Here is an 18905-nt window from a genome sequence, read left to right on the forward strand (position 1 = left end):
ATGAGTTCCTTCTCCCTGAGGCATCCATGGTTACAAAAGGCTGAAAGGCGAGCTCTTGCCAATAATATTGTCTTCTGTTGGATCCCAGGTCACTCTGGCATCCAAGGCAATGAGAAGGCAGATAGCCTGGCCGGCCTTGGCTGGGATGCTCCTCGGGAGGATGTTCCCATTCCATCCATAGATGCTGTTAGATGGATCAAGGAGAAAACCCGAGATAGTTGGAACCTTTACTGGTTCTCGAAAAGAGACACTGCACTCCGGAGAATTAAACCTTCCACCCTACCTTGGCTTGATAATAACAACTTTATATACTGTAGAGCCCTCTCTCGATTACGAATTGGTCTCACCCATAGTTACCGGATCACAGAAGAAGACCCCCCAATCTGCCCCACCTGTGGTATCCCCCTGACAATCAACCACGTCCTAGTCGAATGCAATAGTTATAATGAACAACGCTTGACCTTGAATTTGAGCGGCACACTTGAAGAGATTTTGTCACCTCTATGTGAAGAAATATTGATCCAATTTTTGGTCAGAACAAAACGGGGATGAATGATCCAAAGGATTCAAATCCCGTCACCAACAACAACAACAGCGCGAGCCATTTTGTTCGAGATTCCGTGGAGAGCGGTCCCAGCATCGGCATCGGTGGAGGCCTTCGGTGCGGTGTTGTTGCTGCAGAAAATGTATTTCCACTGTGGACGGCGTGGGTTGCGCGCCAAACTTCACCTCAACAATGACGTCTGCTGCAGTTTTTGCGTTAATTATTTTGTGGTCGGCCAGCAGCTCAAGTGAATTATTTTCGCGTGTTTCGGACTGTTGTTGATTTTGTTTGGCGGTAATTATTGAATTAGTAATTGGTGGCATTATTGAAAGTAAATCGGTCCTTATCAGGACATTTTACATTAGAAAAGAGAGAGTGAGACCTAATCGGACAAAAAAAAATCTTTACTGAAACACAATCGGAGTGGATGCCATCAAGGCGCCTGCGAAGTGACATTTCCTCAATGTTGGCCATCGAAGTTGGTTACTGCAGAAGTTTCTCCGCCGCGATAGCGTCTGTAGCCATGTAGCGGTTAAAGATAATTTTTGGAGTAGGACAACGTCTGTCTTTCCTATATCCCAATATGCTTTCCGATTGCAAAAATCGAAGACCGTCACGAAAATATGATAGGCTTTGAACGTTAATATCTCAGCCGTTTCGCCATGGATTTTCAATTTTTTTAGACCATTCGATCAAGGATGAGTCAACGCTTCTTTGTAGTCATCTGAAAGTACTGAACAATTATATTCGAAATTGCTAAAAATGTTTAGAAATAAGTAAATCAACCAAGCACGTACATGCATCTTACGCGATTGGATCAAATCCTCAGTTCGAACTTGGCGAATTTCACTTGGCGCGGTCGCAGCGAAGCGGACACAGCAGCACAAAGGCGATGGTAGTATTTTTAACGGAAACCATCGCATTAGTGGTGGTCCTTGGCGTGATTGATGTAGATCATTCAATCTCATCGAACCAGCATTTTATGTGGAAAAAGGGTTGATTACAAAAATGTCGTCTGGTGCGATCCCGCGCCATCGATGCTGGATTTTTTTCCAAATCGTGGCATCTTAACGAAAAGTCATCCAGAGGCCGTCGGACAATAACAGCGCGAAGTGAAAGTTCAACGCAAGGTTCCGACAAGCATTTGGTTGGAGTTAGTTATTGGAAAAGCGCATGAAACAAGACCAAAGAATCTTTCCAGAAAATTCACTTTCCATCGACGACAACCAAATCGATGAAGACGCCACCTTAATGAATTTGGTTTAGCTGCTTTAGTGTTCAAAAAGGCGCATTATTGAGAATTAAACATCTTTTCAGAATCGTCATTGTCGCTTGAATGGAGGAAATTTGAAAAATTAAGCCGGATAGTTTGTTTGTCTGAGTGAAGATTTTTCCAATTATTTAATAAATGGATTTTCATATACTTTTTTTACGGTAATAAAATATTTCCTTTCTCCTTACTCAACAATCTGATTCTACCATTACCAGTGTATAATCATCGAGATTATAATAATTGGCGGATTTACAAACTCACCCAATCAAAATGAGATCACGTTTTTAATCTACGATATCACTGCATCCTCCATCCAGCGGCGACAATCCATCTTATCCCAAGAGCTTCTCTCGAAACCGAGCGCGCTTCATCTTCATGCTTCGATGGGTTGGTATCCCATGAATGTGTGGCATGGCGCAATGGTGACAGCCAAGTCCAACCGTCCCATCGAGCAAGACCTAATCAATTCGATTGATCAAATATGTATCATTCCAGCACACGTTTTCCCGTTTCCCAGTGATTTCCAGTATCGTCAACCCTCTTCTTCTCTTGCCGTGCAGTTCAGATTACGTGAAATGGAACCACCTTCCAGCAGTGCGACGAGAAAATTGGGCCAACTTTTAGGTCCGTCGTCGATGTCGTTACTATCGGAATCAGGTGTGGAAAAAATCGGAGATCTATTCACCTTACCCAATTGTACGACATTTCCGACATTCATTACAATAATTATTTTAAATCCTTATAAATGAATCAAAAAGGCAATTTTTATCTCGGTAAATGTCTAGAAACCAACTAAATGATATCAGCACCACTCCTACAAGAAAGAAATCCCATTGCCATGTGTTCCACATCCCCACACAGGAGAAACCTCACGTTTCCTCATCCGCGGAAATTTCGATAAATGCGTTGACAATGACAAAGGATCCGCACGAAACGGGTTTGGCATGTCTTGGGTGGCGACACCCAACCCGCAGCAAAAGCAACAGCGCAGAATATCCTAAGCAGTATCATCATCATCTTTGTCCTTGTCTGTCGACAAGACAGATTAGATGCTTTCATCGGAAAAAAGAACCCCCTTTCCAGCACGCCCCTCCGTCGACACGTGTGTGTGTATGTGAGACTGATGATGATCGTGCGAACTTGGATGGGTGGGAAAAATTGCACGCCAAATTTTATAAATGTTAAGCTTCCAGATAACCCATATTACATGTTCGAGAAGGTTAGGTTGAGGAATTTTCCGTCGGAGGAGGAACACAATTCCCAATGCAGTACACGTCGAAAATTAGATTCGGTTGGTTCCCGTGAAAATGGATGAGCCAAAGCCGTGGGATGCCGGATTGGATCCCAATGGGTTTGCGAAAACGTTAAGCCGACTTGAGATTGATGAATGAAAATGTCGTCATCATTGACATACAGATTTGAGCGATGGCCTCCAAAATTTTATTTTCCGTCAACTCATTGTGATTATTTGCGATGACAATTTGTTGGGAAATGGAAAAAGGTACCAGTTAACAATGATCATGGTTTAATTTGGTAAAGATGGGTTGCATAAAGGTACAGCAGTTTTATAGATTTCAGTACAGTTGATTGAAATGATTAATGAAACAATCAACAACTGAAAATTTCAAACTTATCACAATCAAGTTCAGTGATTCTGCCACATAAAAGGATTCGTAGATATAATACGCCACAATTTACGCTACAGGTCCGCTCTTGAAAAATGTCACCGAGATAAAGCGACAAACAACTTTCAACGCATCCGTCGAGAAGAATGTGAATAACAATTCCACTTTTTTCTCCGCCATATACGCTGGAAACTCAGAATGTGCAACTTTCACACTGCGTTAGAATCGAGGAAAATGTTCAACACTACATTCTTTTCAGATTTTTGCTTATCGTAGTTTTTAGATATCATGTGATTACATATCAAATGATTACAAATGTTAACATCTTTCCCAAAAAAGTAATTGTTGAACATATGCTCAAATCTTGAACAGGGATGAAAAATAACTTTTGTATAACTAAGTACGAATCAACCTCACTCTCGTGGTATTCATCCTGGGCAGATGCACGGCCTTGGCCTGGACTTAGGTCATACTCATACCGACTTTCTGTTGCGTTCCTCCACTCCACTAAAAAATCGCAAAAATAAAAAACTTATCCTCGAATTGCTTTTCAATGTTTTGCGTTTGATAATATTAATCAGGGAGCTATGAAAAGAAAAAGCAGAACATGAACCCGATATGTTTGTTTTGTTTTTTTTTTTTTCTAAATAGACAATAAACAGCTTTTCATAGCATTAGGAATGTCCGGTCCCCACAATATGGCATATTCCATCCCAGTGTACATTCTGAACGCAATTTCAGCATACCAACCTTCGGTACTTTCATTGTGAATTTGAATACAGAATATCCACCGCATCGTCCTCGCCTCGGTGTGAGCATCAGCGAGCATTCGAGTACACTTGACATCAAATAAACTCTGGAGTCATCTTTCGTGCTGCTGCTACTACTGCCCCAGTCAGTGCTGCTATTCCGAAAGCCGTTGTAAATTGTTGGAAGCAGAAAGCATCAGCCAAGTTATGCTCAAACCGTTTTCGCCGCCATTCTTTTGCTCCGTTCGTTTGAAATTCGCTGTGAAAGGAACATTTTTTTGAGCTCAGACGTCGGTTGTTAAATCCTTCCCGAGTGTAATCTGTCCTCTGATGATATTTTAAAAAGTAATTAACAATAAATTAAAACATAAATTGTAACGAATAACAACACGTTTGCAGCTTATTGGATTTGACATGGTATTTATATAATTTTCGGAAATGTATTATTTCGATGGCTGATGTCTTATCACTATCTCATCAAGAACTTATAATTCCGAGCGACCCAAGCACCATCATAAGAACCATTTAAATATGGGCTATAAAACATCGGCTGAAATTAAACGCGGAATCGTAGAAAATAATAAAAATGTATAAAATAAAGCATTGCTGGTTCAATATCATAAATTGTTCTTAATATGCCATTTTTGTCCGCAAGGGCACCTTCGCTGCATACAAGACATTTGCTCGTGTGCATTCAGTGACGCATTCCACAGATCAGGTATATGCTGCGTAAGGTAACATTCATAAATTATGTCACAAATACTATACATTTTTCTTTCATCTTCATCAAGGTTTTTAATCGGAGTATCTGAGATTTTCACTTGATTTTCTTTATACGATGTGCGCAATCTATAGACCTCCCCAAGGAGGAATGCACAAGAAAATTATAGTCTGCCTCTTCTTAAAAGGATCAGTTTCACTTCGAAGGAGAAAGCAGCCACAATCTTCAGTTCAACAGATTAGAAACCTACTGAACTGCAGGAAAAATGGAAAGTACGCTGGTGCTATGAATTGTCAACTGCTTCATATAGCGGCTTATCTACAGGCAGGGTACCGGCTCCTTTTGGTAAAGGCTGTCGCTCATCGCCCAGATTTTGTAACTGCTGACCAGATGACCGTCACTGTCCACGTACTTTTAGAACTGGCTTGGGAACGTATACTGCAGTGGCTCTCAATCTTTTTCATGAGTGGTACCCCTTCAGACCTTTGCATAGGTTGAGAATCCCCTAGTTTACATTTTCAATTTTGTTTCTTTAGAACAGCGGTTCTCAACTTGCGGTATATGTACCCCTGGGGCATCATCGCTGGCTCCAGGGGTACCTCGGGCAAGAATGTGTGATGGTGGATAAATTCCAATTAAAACTTTTTGTATTGTACATAATAAGTATGGCGATTGGTAAATTGAAGTAATATAATCTTGCTTACCTCAACCAGCAACGTGTATGATGGAACAAAAGGTGAAGAGAACAAAACGACGAAAGGAACATATTTCGAATTTTCTGATTGAGACAAAAAATGTTGAATAATATGTTTTGAGCTAAAATATAGAAGGCTTGGAAGCCCCACGAGAGAGACAGAAACAATTTTATTCCGATAATCTGAGACAGTGCTGATAAATTTTATTTCATTCATTTGAAAACCGAATAGACAATCTAGTCAGTCGTTTTTGCCCATTTCGTTTTCCATGCCATCTCGATTGATCAGTGCCTCTCTTTAATTGAAAGATTCTGTTCTGTCAATTGCAACACACGACGTTCGAACTGATGGTTGGAAAAATGGGAAATTTGGAAAAGAAACATATTTCTAATGCCTGACATCAAATGTATTATTGAAGCCAAATTGGTATGTATGCCAATTATTTTGAAGATTGTTTCATAAATTGATGCACATCAAATTTTCGAACCGACATGATATGCGCTAATAGTCAATTGAATGAATGCGTTCGCTGCTGTCAATGGAATATGCGGGCTACTCATTTGACATCTCTGCTATTCAATTGAGATCTACGTAGGCCAAATTAACATTCGGTTCAAAAAATTCAATCGACATTGAGAAGCTCCGTTGCAACAGGCTCGGAAGCCCCCTTCGAAGCCGCTCGTGAGCCTGATTTCAAGCCTCTTTTCAATTGGCTTAGAAGTCTCCTTTCAAAAGGCCCTAAAGAGGCTCGGAGACCTTCTCTCAGAAGGTCTTACACGAGGCTCGGAGGCCTTCTCTCAAAAAGCTAGGGATTCTTCTTTAAAGAGGCCTTTTTCAATAGGCTTGGAAATCTCCTTTCAAGAGGTTCGGAAGCCTTATTTCAATAGTTTGAGATGCCTCCTTTCAAGAGGCTCGGAAGCCTCCTTCAAGAGGGTCGGAATTCTCCTTTCAAAAGGCTCGGAAGCCTCCTTTCAAGAGAGTCGGAATTCTCCTTTCAGAAGGCTAGGAAGCCTCCTTTCAAGAGGCACGGAAGGCTCTTTTTAAGAGGCACGGAAGGCTCCTTTCAACAGACTCGGAAGCCTCCTTTCAAGAGGCTCGGAAGCCTCCTTTCAAGAGTCTCGGAAGTCTCCTTTCAGAAGTTTAGGAAGCCTCCTTTCAAAAGGTTCGGAAGTCTCCTTTCAAGAGGGTCGGAATTCTCCTTTCAAAAGGCTCGGAAGCCTCCTTTCAAGAGGGTCCGAATTCTCCTTTCAGAAGACTAGGAAGCCTCCTTTCAAGAGGCACGGAAGGCTCCTTTCAAGAGGCACGGAAGGCTCCTTTCAAGAGGCACGGAAGGCTCCGTTCAAGAGGCTCAGAAGGCTCCTTTAAAAAAGGTCGGAAGCCTCCTTTCAAGAGGGTCTGAAGCCTCCTTTCAAGAGGGTCGGAAGCCTCCTTTCAAGAGGGTCGGAAGCCTCCTTTCAAGAGGGTCGGAATTCTCCTTTCAAGAGGGTCGGAAGCCTCCTTTTAAGAGGGTCGGAATTCTCCTTTCAAGAGGGTCGGAATTCCCCATTCAGAAGGTTAGGAAGCCTCCTATCAAGAGGGTCGGAAGCCTCCTTTCAAGAGGGTCCGAATTCTCCTTTCAAGAGGCTCGGAAGCCTCCTTCCAGGAGGCACGGAATTCTCCTTTCAGAAGGCTCGGAAGCCTCCTTTCAAGAGGTACGGAAGGCTCCTTTCAAGAGGTACGGAAGGCTTTTTCCAAGAGGCTCGGAAGCCTCCTTTCAAGAGGCTCAGAAGGCTGCTTTAAAAAGGATCGAAAGGCTCCTTTCAAGAGGCTCAGAAGCCTCCTTTCAAGAGGCTCAGAAGCCTCCTTTCAAGAGGGTCAGAATTCTCCTTTCAAGAGGGTCGGAATTCCCCAATCAGAAGGCTAGGAAGTCTCCTATCAAGAGTGTCGGAAGCCTCCTTTCAAGAGGGTCGGAATTCTCCTTTCGAAAGGCTCGGAAGCCTCCTTTCAAGAGGGTTCGAATTCTCCTTTCAGAAGGCTCGGAAGCCTCCTTTCAAGAGGCACGGAAGGCTCCTTTCAAGAGGCACGGAAGGCTCCGTTCAAGAGGCTCAGAAGGCTCCTTTAAAAAGGGTCGAAAGGCTCCCTTCAGGAGGCTCGAAAGCCTCTCGTCAAGAGGGTCGAAAGCCCCCTTTCAAGAGGCTCGGAAGTATCATTTCAAGAGGCTCGGAAGCCTCCTTTCAAGAGGCTCGGAAGCCTCCTTTCAAAAGGGTCGGAATTCTCCTTTCAAGAGGGTCGGAATTCTCCTTTTAGAAGGCTAGGAAGCCTACTTTATAGAGGGTCGGAAGCCTCCTTTTAAGAGGCTCGGAATTCTTCTTTCAAGAGGGTCGGAATTCTCCTTTCAGAAAGCTCGGAAGCCTCCTTTCAAGAGGGTCAGAAGCCTCCTTTCAAGAGGGTCAGAAGCCTCCTTTCAAGATGGTCGGAAGTTTTTTTTCGAGAGACTCTAAAGCCTCCTTTCAAGAGGCTCGGAATTCTCCTTTCAGAAGGCTAGGAAGCCTCCTTTCAAGAGGCACGAAAGTCTTCTTACAAAAGGCACGGAAGTCTCCTTTCAAGAGGCTCGGAAGGCGCCTTTCAAGATGCTCGAAAGCCTCTCGTCAAGAGAGTAGGAAGCCTCCTTTCAAGAGGCTCGGAAGTCTCCTTTCAAGAGGCTCGGAAGTCTCCTTTCAAGAGGCTTGGAAGTCTCCGTTCAAGAGGCTCAGGAAGCCTCCTTTCATGAGACTCGGAAGCCTCCTTTCAAGAGGGTCAGAAGCCTCCTTTCAAGAGGGTCGGAATTCTCCTTTCAGAAGGCTAGGAAGCCTCCTGTCAAGAGGGTCGGAAGCCTCCTTTCAAGAGGCTCGGAAGTCTCCTTTCAAGAGGCTCGGAAGCCTCCTTTCAAGACGGTCGGAATTCTCCTTTCAAGAGGGTCGGAATTCTCCTTTTAGAAGGCTAGGAAGCCTCCTTTATAGAGGGTTGGAAGCCTCCTTTCAAGAGGCTTGGAAGCCTCCTTTCAAAAGGCTCAGAATCCTTTTTTCAAGAGGCTCGAAATCTTCCTGTCATGAGGCTTGAAACCCTCCTTTCAAGAGACTCGGAAGCCTCATTTCAAGAGGGTCAGAAGCCTCCTTTCAAGAGGGTCGGAATTCTCCTTTCAGAAGGCTAGGAAGCCTCCTTTCAAGAGGGTCGGAAGCCTCCTTTCAGAAGGCTAGGAAGCCTCCTTTCAAGAGGGTCGGAAGCCTCCTTTCAAGAGGGTCAGAATTCTCCTTTCAAGAGGGTCGGAATTCTCTTTTCAGGATGCTAGGAAGCCTTCTTTCAAGACGGTCGGAAGCCTTATTTCAAGAGGGTCTGAAGCCTCCTTTCAAGAGGGTCGGAATTCTCCTTTCAGAAGGCTCGGAAGCCTCCTTTCAAGAGGGTCGGAATTCTCTTTCAAAAGGCTCGGAAGCCTCCTTTCAAGAGGGTCGGAATTCTCCTTTCAGAAGGCTAGGAAGCCTCCTTTCAAGAAGCACGGAAGGCTCCTTTCAAGAAGCACGGAAGACTCCTTTCAAGAGGCTCGGAAGGCGCCTTTCAAGATGCTCGAAAGCCTCTCGTCAAGAGGGTGGGAAGCCTCCTTTCAAGAGGCTCGGAAGTCTCCTTTCAAGCGGCTCGGAAGTCTCCTTTCAAGAGGCTTGGAAGTCTCCTTTCAAGAGGCTCGAAAGCCTCCTTTCAAGAGACTCCGGAATTCTCTTTCAAAAGGCTCGGAAGCCTCCTTTCAAGAGGGTCGGAATTCTCCTTTCAAAAGGCTAGGAAGCCTCCTTTCAAGAGGCACGAAAGGCTCCTTTCAAGAAGCACGGAAGACTCCTTTCAAGAGGCCTGGAAGGCGCCTTTCAAGATGCTCGAAAGCCTCTCGTCAAGAGGTGGGAAGCCTCCTTTCAAGACGCTCGGAAGTCTCCTTTCAAGAGGCTCAGAGTCTCCTTGCAAGAGGCTTGGAAGTCTCCTTTCAAGAGGCTCAGAAGCCTCCTTTCAAGAGGCTCGGAAGCCTCCTTTCAAGAGGCTCGGAAGCCTCCTTTCAAGAGGCTCGGAAGCCTCCTTTCAAGAGGCTCGGAAGCCTCCTTTCAAGAGGCACGGAAGCCTTCTTTCAAGACGCTCGGAAGCCTCCTTTCAAAAGGCTCAGAATACTCCTTTCAGAAGGCTAGGAAGCCTCCTTTCAAGAGGGTCGGAAGCCTCCTTTCAAGAGGGTCGGAATTTTCCTTTCAAAAGGCTCGGAAGCCTCCTTTCAAGATGGTCGGAATTCTCCTTTCAGAAGGCTAGGAAGCCTCCTTTCAAGAGGCACGGAAGGCTCCTTTCAAGAGGCACGGAAGCCTCCTTTCAAGAGGGTCGGAAGGCTCCTTTCAAGAGGCTCAGGAAGCGTTGTAACCGTTTGGTTACAAATTGTAGATTTTTGTTTTGTAATTATGTTGTTTTGTCGGAGCCTTCACGTTTCTCGTGTAATACCAGCAGAGCTACCACAGAAGCGTTAGGGTTTGGTACCGCTGTAATTATATGAGAGCGCTATAAAATATCCAACATGGCATCAAGCTTGGATAAATGCCATGTTGGATAAAATGACATGCAAAATAGCGGGAAATATGGAGGGAATTTCTTTTAAAAGAGGAGCCATTGCCCAAATTCGGCCTCTTTAATATCAGGCGTCCGTGTGCTGAAGAAGTGTTTTTTAAAAAGTGCAGTTGAAACAGTGTGTGAGAACCCCCCTCCCTTTCCTAGCAGGAGCTAGATTTTATAATTGGGGAAACCTGTTCAGGTAATTCGACGCTGTGCACTGGGAAACCCGGTTTTAATACCAATCGGTCCTTTAGGACCTCTTTTGTCTCTTCCTCTACCTTTTGTGGTAGATTCTCAGCACACGGTTCGGCCCGCGAAGTCATTTGGCTTCCGCGCCTAATCCGTCAAGGATTTTAACGTCCTTCACCGGACGATTCCTCGGGCCGTAGGCCCCTAATCGTCAAGGAGGAGTTCCTCTCGGCCGTTCAAGGTGGCTAAGCCACAGTAGGCCGATCGCGCCTACAAGGGAAGACGCCTGCCCACCGTCGTTCAGCAACGCCCGCTGGCCCCGTCGGACAAGAATCGTCCGTATCGACGCTCGCCTCTTTATTCCGGCGAGATTTCTGGACAGGAGTCGCTGTGCCGGCTATTCCGGTCCCTTCAACCAACAGCAGCGGTATGTACCGGTACCATCATTAAAAATAGGCCACACTTAACAAATTTACACAGAAAATTATTACACAGAACAACACGCACACGCCACAATTAGGAACAATAAAATTATATGAGTAAAGTGAAAGTTCCCGGTGTTAGTTTTTGTTTACCGCGAAAAAACCCTTGATTACCCAGTAGTTAGCCGACCCTGGGATTGCCGGAGAGTCTCTTGTGTCCTGGTCTGGCCTGGCTACTGATATATTGTCGATCTAGTTTCAATTGGCTCCCAGCCAAAAGTCCGCGAACGGTAATCAAGGGTCCGTAGTAGTATACAAAAATCTAACGATTTTGCCGACGGGAGGTGGCAGGGATCCGTGCTTGCACGAATGACATCCACCTTTAATCACTGTTTATTCCTTGATGTGGAAAAAAGTGTTTGTACAAGGTTTTTGCCTTCAAAAGAGGTCCTGAGCACATCACGGACACATTTGCGATCGATTGTCGTTTTTACGATCAAAATTCGTAGATGTTGGCAAATTTTGTGTTTCGTGAACCGTTTATTGACTTTTATAACATATATCATAATTATGCTTTACTGGTTATGTCCATTTATTATGACAACGAGCGCGCACTATTTATTTTAATCCGTTTGTTTTGTTTCGTCACTGTGTTTTTATCATTTTATTATCACCCACTTAACCACAACAGATTCTCATAAACAATGACACGCAAGCGACGAGCAAAGGCTGAAACCAATTATATTGCAATAAATTGGCAGCCGCAGACATATGATGCGGACGAATCGGACTTAGATGAATCTTTGGAGATTCCTTGTCCGTTACTTTCGACGCATCCTAACTACCCGCTAGAGGAGTTAGAGCTGGACCTCGAAGAGACTCTGCATACCATTCGGGAGCAGAGGACTTCGGGGATAATGATGCCAGCGGATGTCGTAAAAATTAAAAGAATAATTAATTTATTTATGCGTGACATGGACATCGTCACAAGCGATGCCAATTCTCGCTATTTACCCCCTAGCGCGACATGCGAATTCAGGGAACCGGAGTCGGAACCAGAAGAAAACTATGAATTGATAATTCCTAGTTCCGATTCCGATGAAAACAATATGTCCTTCAGCGAGTCCGAATTCAATTCGGAAGACCAACTTCTGGTCAATAAGGGAACGACAAGAAGCCCAGTGTCACGCTTTTCTTCTGGATATTTTTCTCCCGATTTCACCAGTAAGTCGATGCTTCCTTCATCCGATTTTCCCCGAGACTTACCTGGTAGTGCTTTCCATTCTTCAAAATCCCAATCTTCGAACCCCGAATCCCTTCGAAAGCAAACCCGGACATTTAAGATCCGACGGAAAAAGGCCAACAATCTTCGAGCGGAACCCACGGCCAAAGAACTGTGCACGAAAATAACTTCGATTTTGGAACCTGTTTCTTCAATGAAAATTCCCTGTTCCGGACGCACACCTGGAACCCACCAAAAAGTCTTTTCTTTCAATAAAAAGAAAAACAAATTCAATTAAAAATTCAATAATTTATTTCTCACTCTTTTCTATTTCTTACCTACGGCAGATTGTCCACTTCCCGGTGCTGTGCGGGATTATTATTTGCCCCCAGCCACTTGGTGCCAATCACCGCCGAAAGGATAAACATCTGGAAAGAAATAGAGAAACCAATTTTAATCATTTTATAACACCCAAGGACAATGGAATTGTTAGTCGGTTGTGTTAGTTGTTATGAGAATCAATCAATTAGCTGTTAGTCTAGTCCTAACGTAGTTTGACCGACGGATGAAAGACTCCGATCAGTCGTTGAAAAAGGCTAGCATGCAATAAAATGATCCACTTACCTAATTTATTACGGGGATCCATACCAGCACTGGCAGGATCGGAGCGGGAGGCGAGGGGTCAAAACAATTTCCCTCATCTTGCTCCACTTGTAGAGCTGCTGGGAGGGGATCACCCAATTTGTATTATTGGCCAAATCTAATAAAATTAATTTCCAATCATTAGCATGATGGATGTTTTATGTGTACACATTACTTACCTGATTGCATCTTGCAGAGGCAAGATGATTATCATGGTGTCCGTCCCGGAACCGTTATGGGTTCGCTATTGGGCAATCTTTCACAGTAAAGATTGCTGCCAAATAGCCCAGCAACCCTGGTTGAATGAAGTCATTCACCTAAAAAAAAAAAAAACACAAACACATACGAAGATCAGTCTTCGATATGTTTATATAAATCGTACGTACTACTTACCGATAAATTTATTCACAAAAAGGCAGTTTCAACTTCAAAAATTCTTCATCACTACACAGCATAACGTAAACATAAATAAACAATAGATATGCTGTGTCAGTTTGATTTGACAGATTCATGACGTTTCAGCGAGCTGTCACTCACTGACAGTTCGCTCGCCGGCGAATCAATCCCGCCAGGGGGTTCGGCCGCGCACATCGAATGTGATCGAATGTGGTGTACATATTGTAAATAGGGTTGTAAAATTGTTTTTCGATGCGCAACTTGTAAATATTATAAATAATGTTGTCTACCCATAATACGGGATATTTTATTGATTTTAATTTGTTCCATGTATATTGTGCATGTTTTAATTTATTTCATTTTTGTATTTTAATTTGTATATATTGGTGCACGTACGTAATTGTTATTTTAGTATATTTATTATTTATATTTTTAATTTGTTGTAAAGCTTTATTATGATATCGCGCGATATAAGTATAGTAGTTTAGTAAATTTTAAATTGTTTTGTTAATATTGTATATATTTTAAATTGTTTAACATTCACGAACCGATGACGGCCGAAGATGACTTGAGAGAGTGAATTGAAAAAAAAAATGCAAATCTCTTCGTGCTTTCACATTTTTTTCATCGGGGTGGTGGATAGTGTAACCGTTTGGTTACAAATTGTTAATTTTTGTTTTGTAATTATGTTGTTTTGTCGGAGCCTTCACGTTTCTCGTGTAATACCAGCAGAGCTACCACAGAAGCGTTAGGGTTTGGTACCGCTGTAATTATATGAGAGCGCTATAAAATATCCAACATGGCATCAAGCTTGGATAAATGCCATGTTGGATAAAATGACATGCAAAATAGCGGGAAATATGGAGGGAATTTCTTTTAAAAGAGGAGCCATTGCCCAAATTCGGCCTCTTTAATATCAGGCGTCCGTGTGCTGAAGAAGTGTTTTTTAAAAAAGTGCAGTTGAAACAGTGTGTGAGAACCCCTCCCCCCTTTCCTAGCAGGAGCTAGATTTTATAATTGGGGAAACCTGTTCAGGTAATTCGACGCTGTGCACTGGGAAACCCGGTTTTAATACCAATCGGTCCTTTAGGACCTCTTTTGTTTCTTCCTCTACCTTTTGTGGTAGATTCTCAGCACACGGTTCGGCCCGCGAAGTCATTTGGCTTCCGCGCCTAATCCGTCAAGGATTGTAACGTCCTTCACCGGACGATTCCTCGGGCCGTAGGCCCTAATCGTCAAGGAGGAGTTCCCCTCTCGGCCGTCCAAGGTGGCTAAGCCACGGCCGGCCGATCGCGCCTACGAGGGAAGACGCCTGCCCACCATCGTCCAGCAACGCCCGCTGGCCCCGTCGGACGAGAATCGTCCGTATCGACGCTCGCCTCGCTATTCCGGCGAGATTCCTGGCCGCACAGTTGGACTAGAGTCGCTGTGCCGGCTATTCCGGCCTCAACATCGAGAGTACCAGCGGTATGTACCGGTACCAACATTAAAAATAGGTCACACTTAACAAATTAACACAAATTTATTACACAGAACAACACGCACACGCCACAATTAGGAATCAATAAAATTATATGAGTAAAGTGAAAGTTCCCGGTGTTAGTTTTTGTTTACCGCGAAAAAACCCTTGATTACCCAGTAGTTAGCCGACCCTGGGATTGCCGGAGAGTCTCTTGTGTCCTGGTCTGGACTAGGTACTGATATATTGACGAAGTAGTTTCAGCGTCCTTTCAAGAGAGTCGAAAGGCTCCTTTCAAGAGGGTCAGAAAAGGCTCGGAAGCCTCTTTTCAAGAGGTTCGGAAGTCTCCTTCAAGAGGCTCGGAAGCCTCCTTTCAAGAGGCTCGGAAGCCTCTTTTCAAGAGGCTCGGAAGCTCGGGAGCCTCCTATCAAAAGGCTCGGAAGCCTCCTTTCAAGAGGCTCGGAAGCCTCTTTTCAAGAGGCTCGGAAGCTCGGGAGCCTCCTATCAAAAGGCTCGGAAGCCTCCTTTCAAGAGGCTCGGAAGTCTCCTTTCAAGAGGCACGGAAGCCTCCTTTCAAGAGGCACGGAAGCCTCCTTTCAAGAGGCTCGGAAGGCTCCGTTCAAGAGGCTCGGAAGCCTCCTTTCAAGAGGGTCGAAAGGCTCCTTTCAAGAGGCTCGAGAGCCTCTCGTCAAGAGGCTCGGAAGCCTCCTTTCAAGAGGCTCGGAAGTCTCCTTTCAAGAGGCTCGGAAGTCTCCTTCCAAGAGGCTCGGAAGCCTCCTTTCAAGAGGCTCGGAAGCCTCCTTTCAAGAGGCTCGGAAGCCTCCTTTCAAGAGGCTCGGAAGCCTCCTTTCAAGAGGCTCGGAAGGTCTTGTATGGAGCTTAATGTATAAACCTAATTGGAATTGAGAAGTTTCACGGAATAACAAAAATGTCAGACAACTTTTAGAATTAAAACCATATGAAGAATGGAGAGCCATATATGTTAGTTCTAAGGTCCGTTTTCAGCTACGCTTATGAGCTACGCTTATTTTCATAACGGGTTATCAAAGTACACCCCTCAATGCATACAAAAATTCAAATGGGTAGGTATCTCACAAGAAAAACCTTTTTTTTTTTCAAATCACCCAGCCTCCTTGTTTTAGGTTGAGAATGTTTTATAATGCTCTTGAAGACCATAATTTACTCACTTACCATAATTTATTCACTAGTTGTCTAAGTAAGTAATCGCTTCTACCTAGGCTCCAATAAAACTGGACCATTCAGCTAAATAAAATTTTCAAAAAATAACATCAAGCTTTGTACATTGAGGATTTATACACTTAGACTTAGCATTAAAAATATAAATCTTGATTTTCTATAAATATTTTGAACCAAAACAAAAGTTTAATTTTTCGAAAAAATATTGTAAGAAGGCTGAACTGAGATCGACTTCCGGTCCGCTTTAGGAAATTTTCACGACTTCCGCAATCAATAACCGAAGCATATTGTACCCTAGTTTTTTTCTTGGCGACCACCACCGTAGCTTAGTAAACTTCAAAGCTGAATTTCAGCTGATAATGTATTAAACTCCGCTGTGCTTACCTTGGGGAAATAAACCGAAATTTCTGAGATTGCGGCGAAAAATCGGTGTGATACTAGTAATGAATTCTAGAATTGAATTAAAAAAATTGAATTGAAATGAATTGCAGGATAATTCTTCTTCGAAAATGCCTTCATGAGTTCTTACCGAAATTCCTTAAGTAATATCTTCGGAAATTCTTTCAAGAATTCTTTCCGAAAGTATTCTAGTGTTTATTGTTCATTTTAGCAACTCCTTCGAAAATTCAGTTAGTAATTTCATCGGAAACTATTTCATTCTTGAATTAATTTTTGAAGTGTTTCTTGGAAGAATTTCCGCAGGAATTTCTGGAGAAATCTACAAAGGAGAATTTTGAAGATTTTAGGAGGAGGCGTAAGTGAGTGAGGCCATTTTGCCGCGTACGTGCGTTATGCGCTGTTCTCCCCTACTAAACTTTATTTAACATTCAACAGCTCATTGAACACATATTTCAATGACATTACTTTTATTTGGACACTACTAATTAACTTAACACTAAACATTGAACAATATTCCGAATGAGGGTTCGCCCCTCGAATCGCACCCGTGACGATGCGATGGATTGTTGTTACCTATTTTATGCGACTCTACGACACTACCCATAATTCCATTACCCATAATGCAATTACCCCGAAGGCCACTACCCCGAACTCCACAACCCCGAATGAGTCACTACCCCGAGTGCCATTACCCCTAATGGGACACTACCCCGAATGAGTCAGTACCCCGAATCAGTCATTATTTTAAGTTTATACTTCAATGGATGAAAAAAATGTTACTCAATAAAAGTTTATTAATAATTCATATGAATGAACAATAATTAGGAACTGAAACTATTTCAATGCAGTATGGAACTAAGTATTCTTACTCCGTAAGATCCCGTTTGCACGTTTTCATGCACAATGCAGAGAGTTGGAGGCAATTGCGGTCCACGTCAGCATGACTACTAGGGCAACAAGGTAGAAGTTGTTCCTTGGTCGCTGTATCCGGATTCTGGATAAAGCGTGGTCTAAAACTCAAAATCGACGAGGGGGTGAATGGGTGAGTAAGAGTGAGTGAGTGATTAAGTGAGTGAGTAAGAGTGAGTGTGTGAGTGAGCGAGTAAGAGTTAGTGAGCGAGCGAGTAAGAGTAAACGAGTAAGAGTGAGTGAGTAAGAGTGAGCGAGAAAGAGAGAGCGAATGATTCAGAGTAAATGAATGGGTAAAAGTGGATGAGTGAGTAAGAGTGGTTAAGTGAGAGTTAAGAGTTAAGAGTGTGTGAATCTATGAGAGTGGGTGCATGAGTAATAATTAGTGAGACAGAGAAAACGAGTGAGTAAGGGGGTTTGTGTATGAGTGTGAGAGAAAGGGAGATCTTGTTTGTCTTCGGGAAGTTGCGTTGACATGAAGAAGGCATCATCTCGTTTCGCCTTCTATCGAGCAGACGTTACTTTTAAAAAGACAATATTTCCTCTGTGTACCTGATCGAGGTATAAGCACGTTCATTAAAAGCAGGTATTATCTCCTCTGTCTGCCTTATACCGAGCAAACCCGTCCATTTAAAGAAGGCATCATGTCCTCTGTCTGCCTTTTACCGGGCACATGCGTTCATTTAAACAAAGCATAATGTCCTCTGTGTGCCTTATACCGGGCAAACCCGTCCATTTAAAGAAGGCATCATCTCCTCTGTCTGCCTTATACCGGGCAAACGCGTCTATTTAAAGAAAACATCATCTTCTCTATCTGTCTTATACCGGGAAAACGTGGTCATTTAAACAAGGCATAATTTCCTCTGTCTGCCTTATACCGGGCAAACGCGTCCATTTAAAGAAGGCATCATCTCCTCTGTCTGCCTTCTACCGGGCAAGCGCTTCAATTTAAAGAAGGCATAATCTCCTCTGTCTGCCTTATACAGGACCAAACGATTTAATTAAAAAAAGGCATAATTTCCTCCGTGTGTCTTATACCGGGCAAACCCGTCCATTTAAAGAAGGCATCATCTCCTCTGTCTGCTTTATACCGGGCAAACGCGTCCATTTAAAGAAGGCATCATCTCCTTTGTCTGCCTCATACCGGGCCAAACGCGTTCATTTAAACAAGGCATAATTTCCTCCGTGTGGCTTATACCGGACAAACCCGTCCATTTAAAGAAGGCATCATCTCCTCTGTCTGCCTTATACCGGGCAAACGCGTCCATTTAAAGAAAACATCATCTCCTCTGTCTGTCTTATCCCTGGAAAACGCGTTCATTTAAACAAGGCATAATTTCCTCTGTCTGCCTTATACCGGACCAAACGCGTTCATTTAAACAAGGCATAATTTCCTCCATGTGGCTTATACCGGAAAAACGCGTACTGTTGGAAAAAAGGATCTCTTACTCCATTTCGTAGAATAGTACTTTTCCAGGTCATAATGACAGGAATGATAGTTAAAGCTAATTAGAAGAAAAATCAAAACTGTTGGTTAAACTGGTTGGTTAAAAACTGGCGATTCATCGATATCTGTTGGTGTTAAACATAATAATAGAATACTATAGATTCTAAATGTTTTCGGGATAATTGCCTTTCGGGGTAATGGATTTCGGGGTAGTGTCCCATTCGGGGTAATGACTTTCGGGGTACTGTCCCATTCGGGGTAGTGGCCTTCGGGGTAACGGCATTCGGGGTACTGGGATTCGGGGTACTGGGGTGGAGCCATTTTATACAGCATTCCCTGCTGCTGTTGCTGTAGCCTTTGCGCTACCGACGACCTGAACAACGATCTAATCATCCGCACGGCAAAGGGACTGCGAGAGATGTAGTTTCGACC

The 18905-nt window shown here is 43.5% G+C and overlaps 1 protein-coding gene and 1 long non-coding RNA gene across 2 annotated transcripts; one reads left to right on the forward strand and one right to left on the reverse strand.

The window, feature by feature from the left end:
* The first annotated feature begins 11506 nt into the window (after positions 1-11506).
* LOC134216885 (uncharacterized) lies at positions 11507-12341 on the forward strand. Its single transcript, XM_062695667.1, has one exon. It carries the CDS (start codon positions 11507-11509, stop codon positions 12320-12322), a length of 816 nt encoding a protein of 271 aa, XP_062551651.1. The 3' UTR covers positions 12323-12341.
* Positions 12340-13111, reverse strand: LOC134216886 (uncharacterized). The gene is made up of 4 exons (XR_009980861.1): positions 13060-13111; positions 12846-12983; positions 12649-12784; positions 12340-12452 (listed from the first exon to the last, which is right to left on the reverse strand). It is a non-coding gene; the product is annotated as an uncharacterized LOC134216886 (long non-coding RNA).
* Between the last annotated feature and the right edge of the window lie 5794 nt (positions 13112-18905).

Source organism: Armigeres subalbatus, chromosome 2, assembly GCF_024139115.2.
Source record: "Armigeres subalbatus isolate Guangzhou_Male chromosome 2, GZ_Asu_2, whole genome shotgun sequence".
Classification (NCBI taxonomy): Eukaryota; Metazoa; Arthropoda; class Insecta; order Diptera; family Culicidae; genus Armigeres; species Armigeres subalbatus.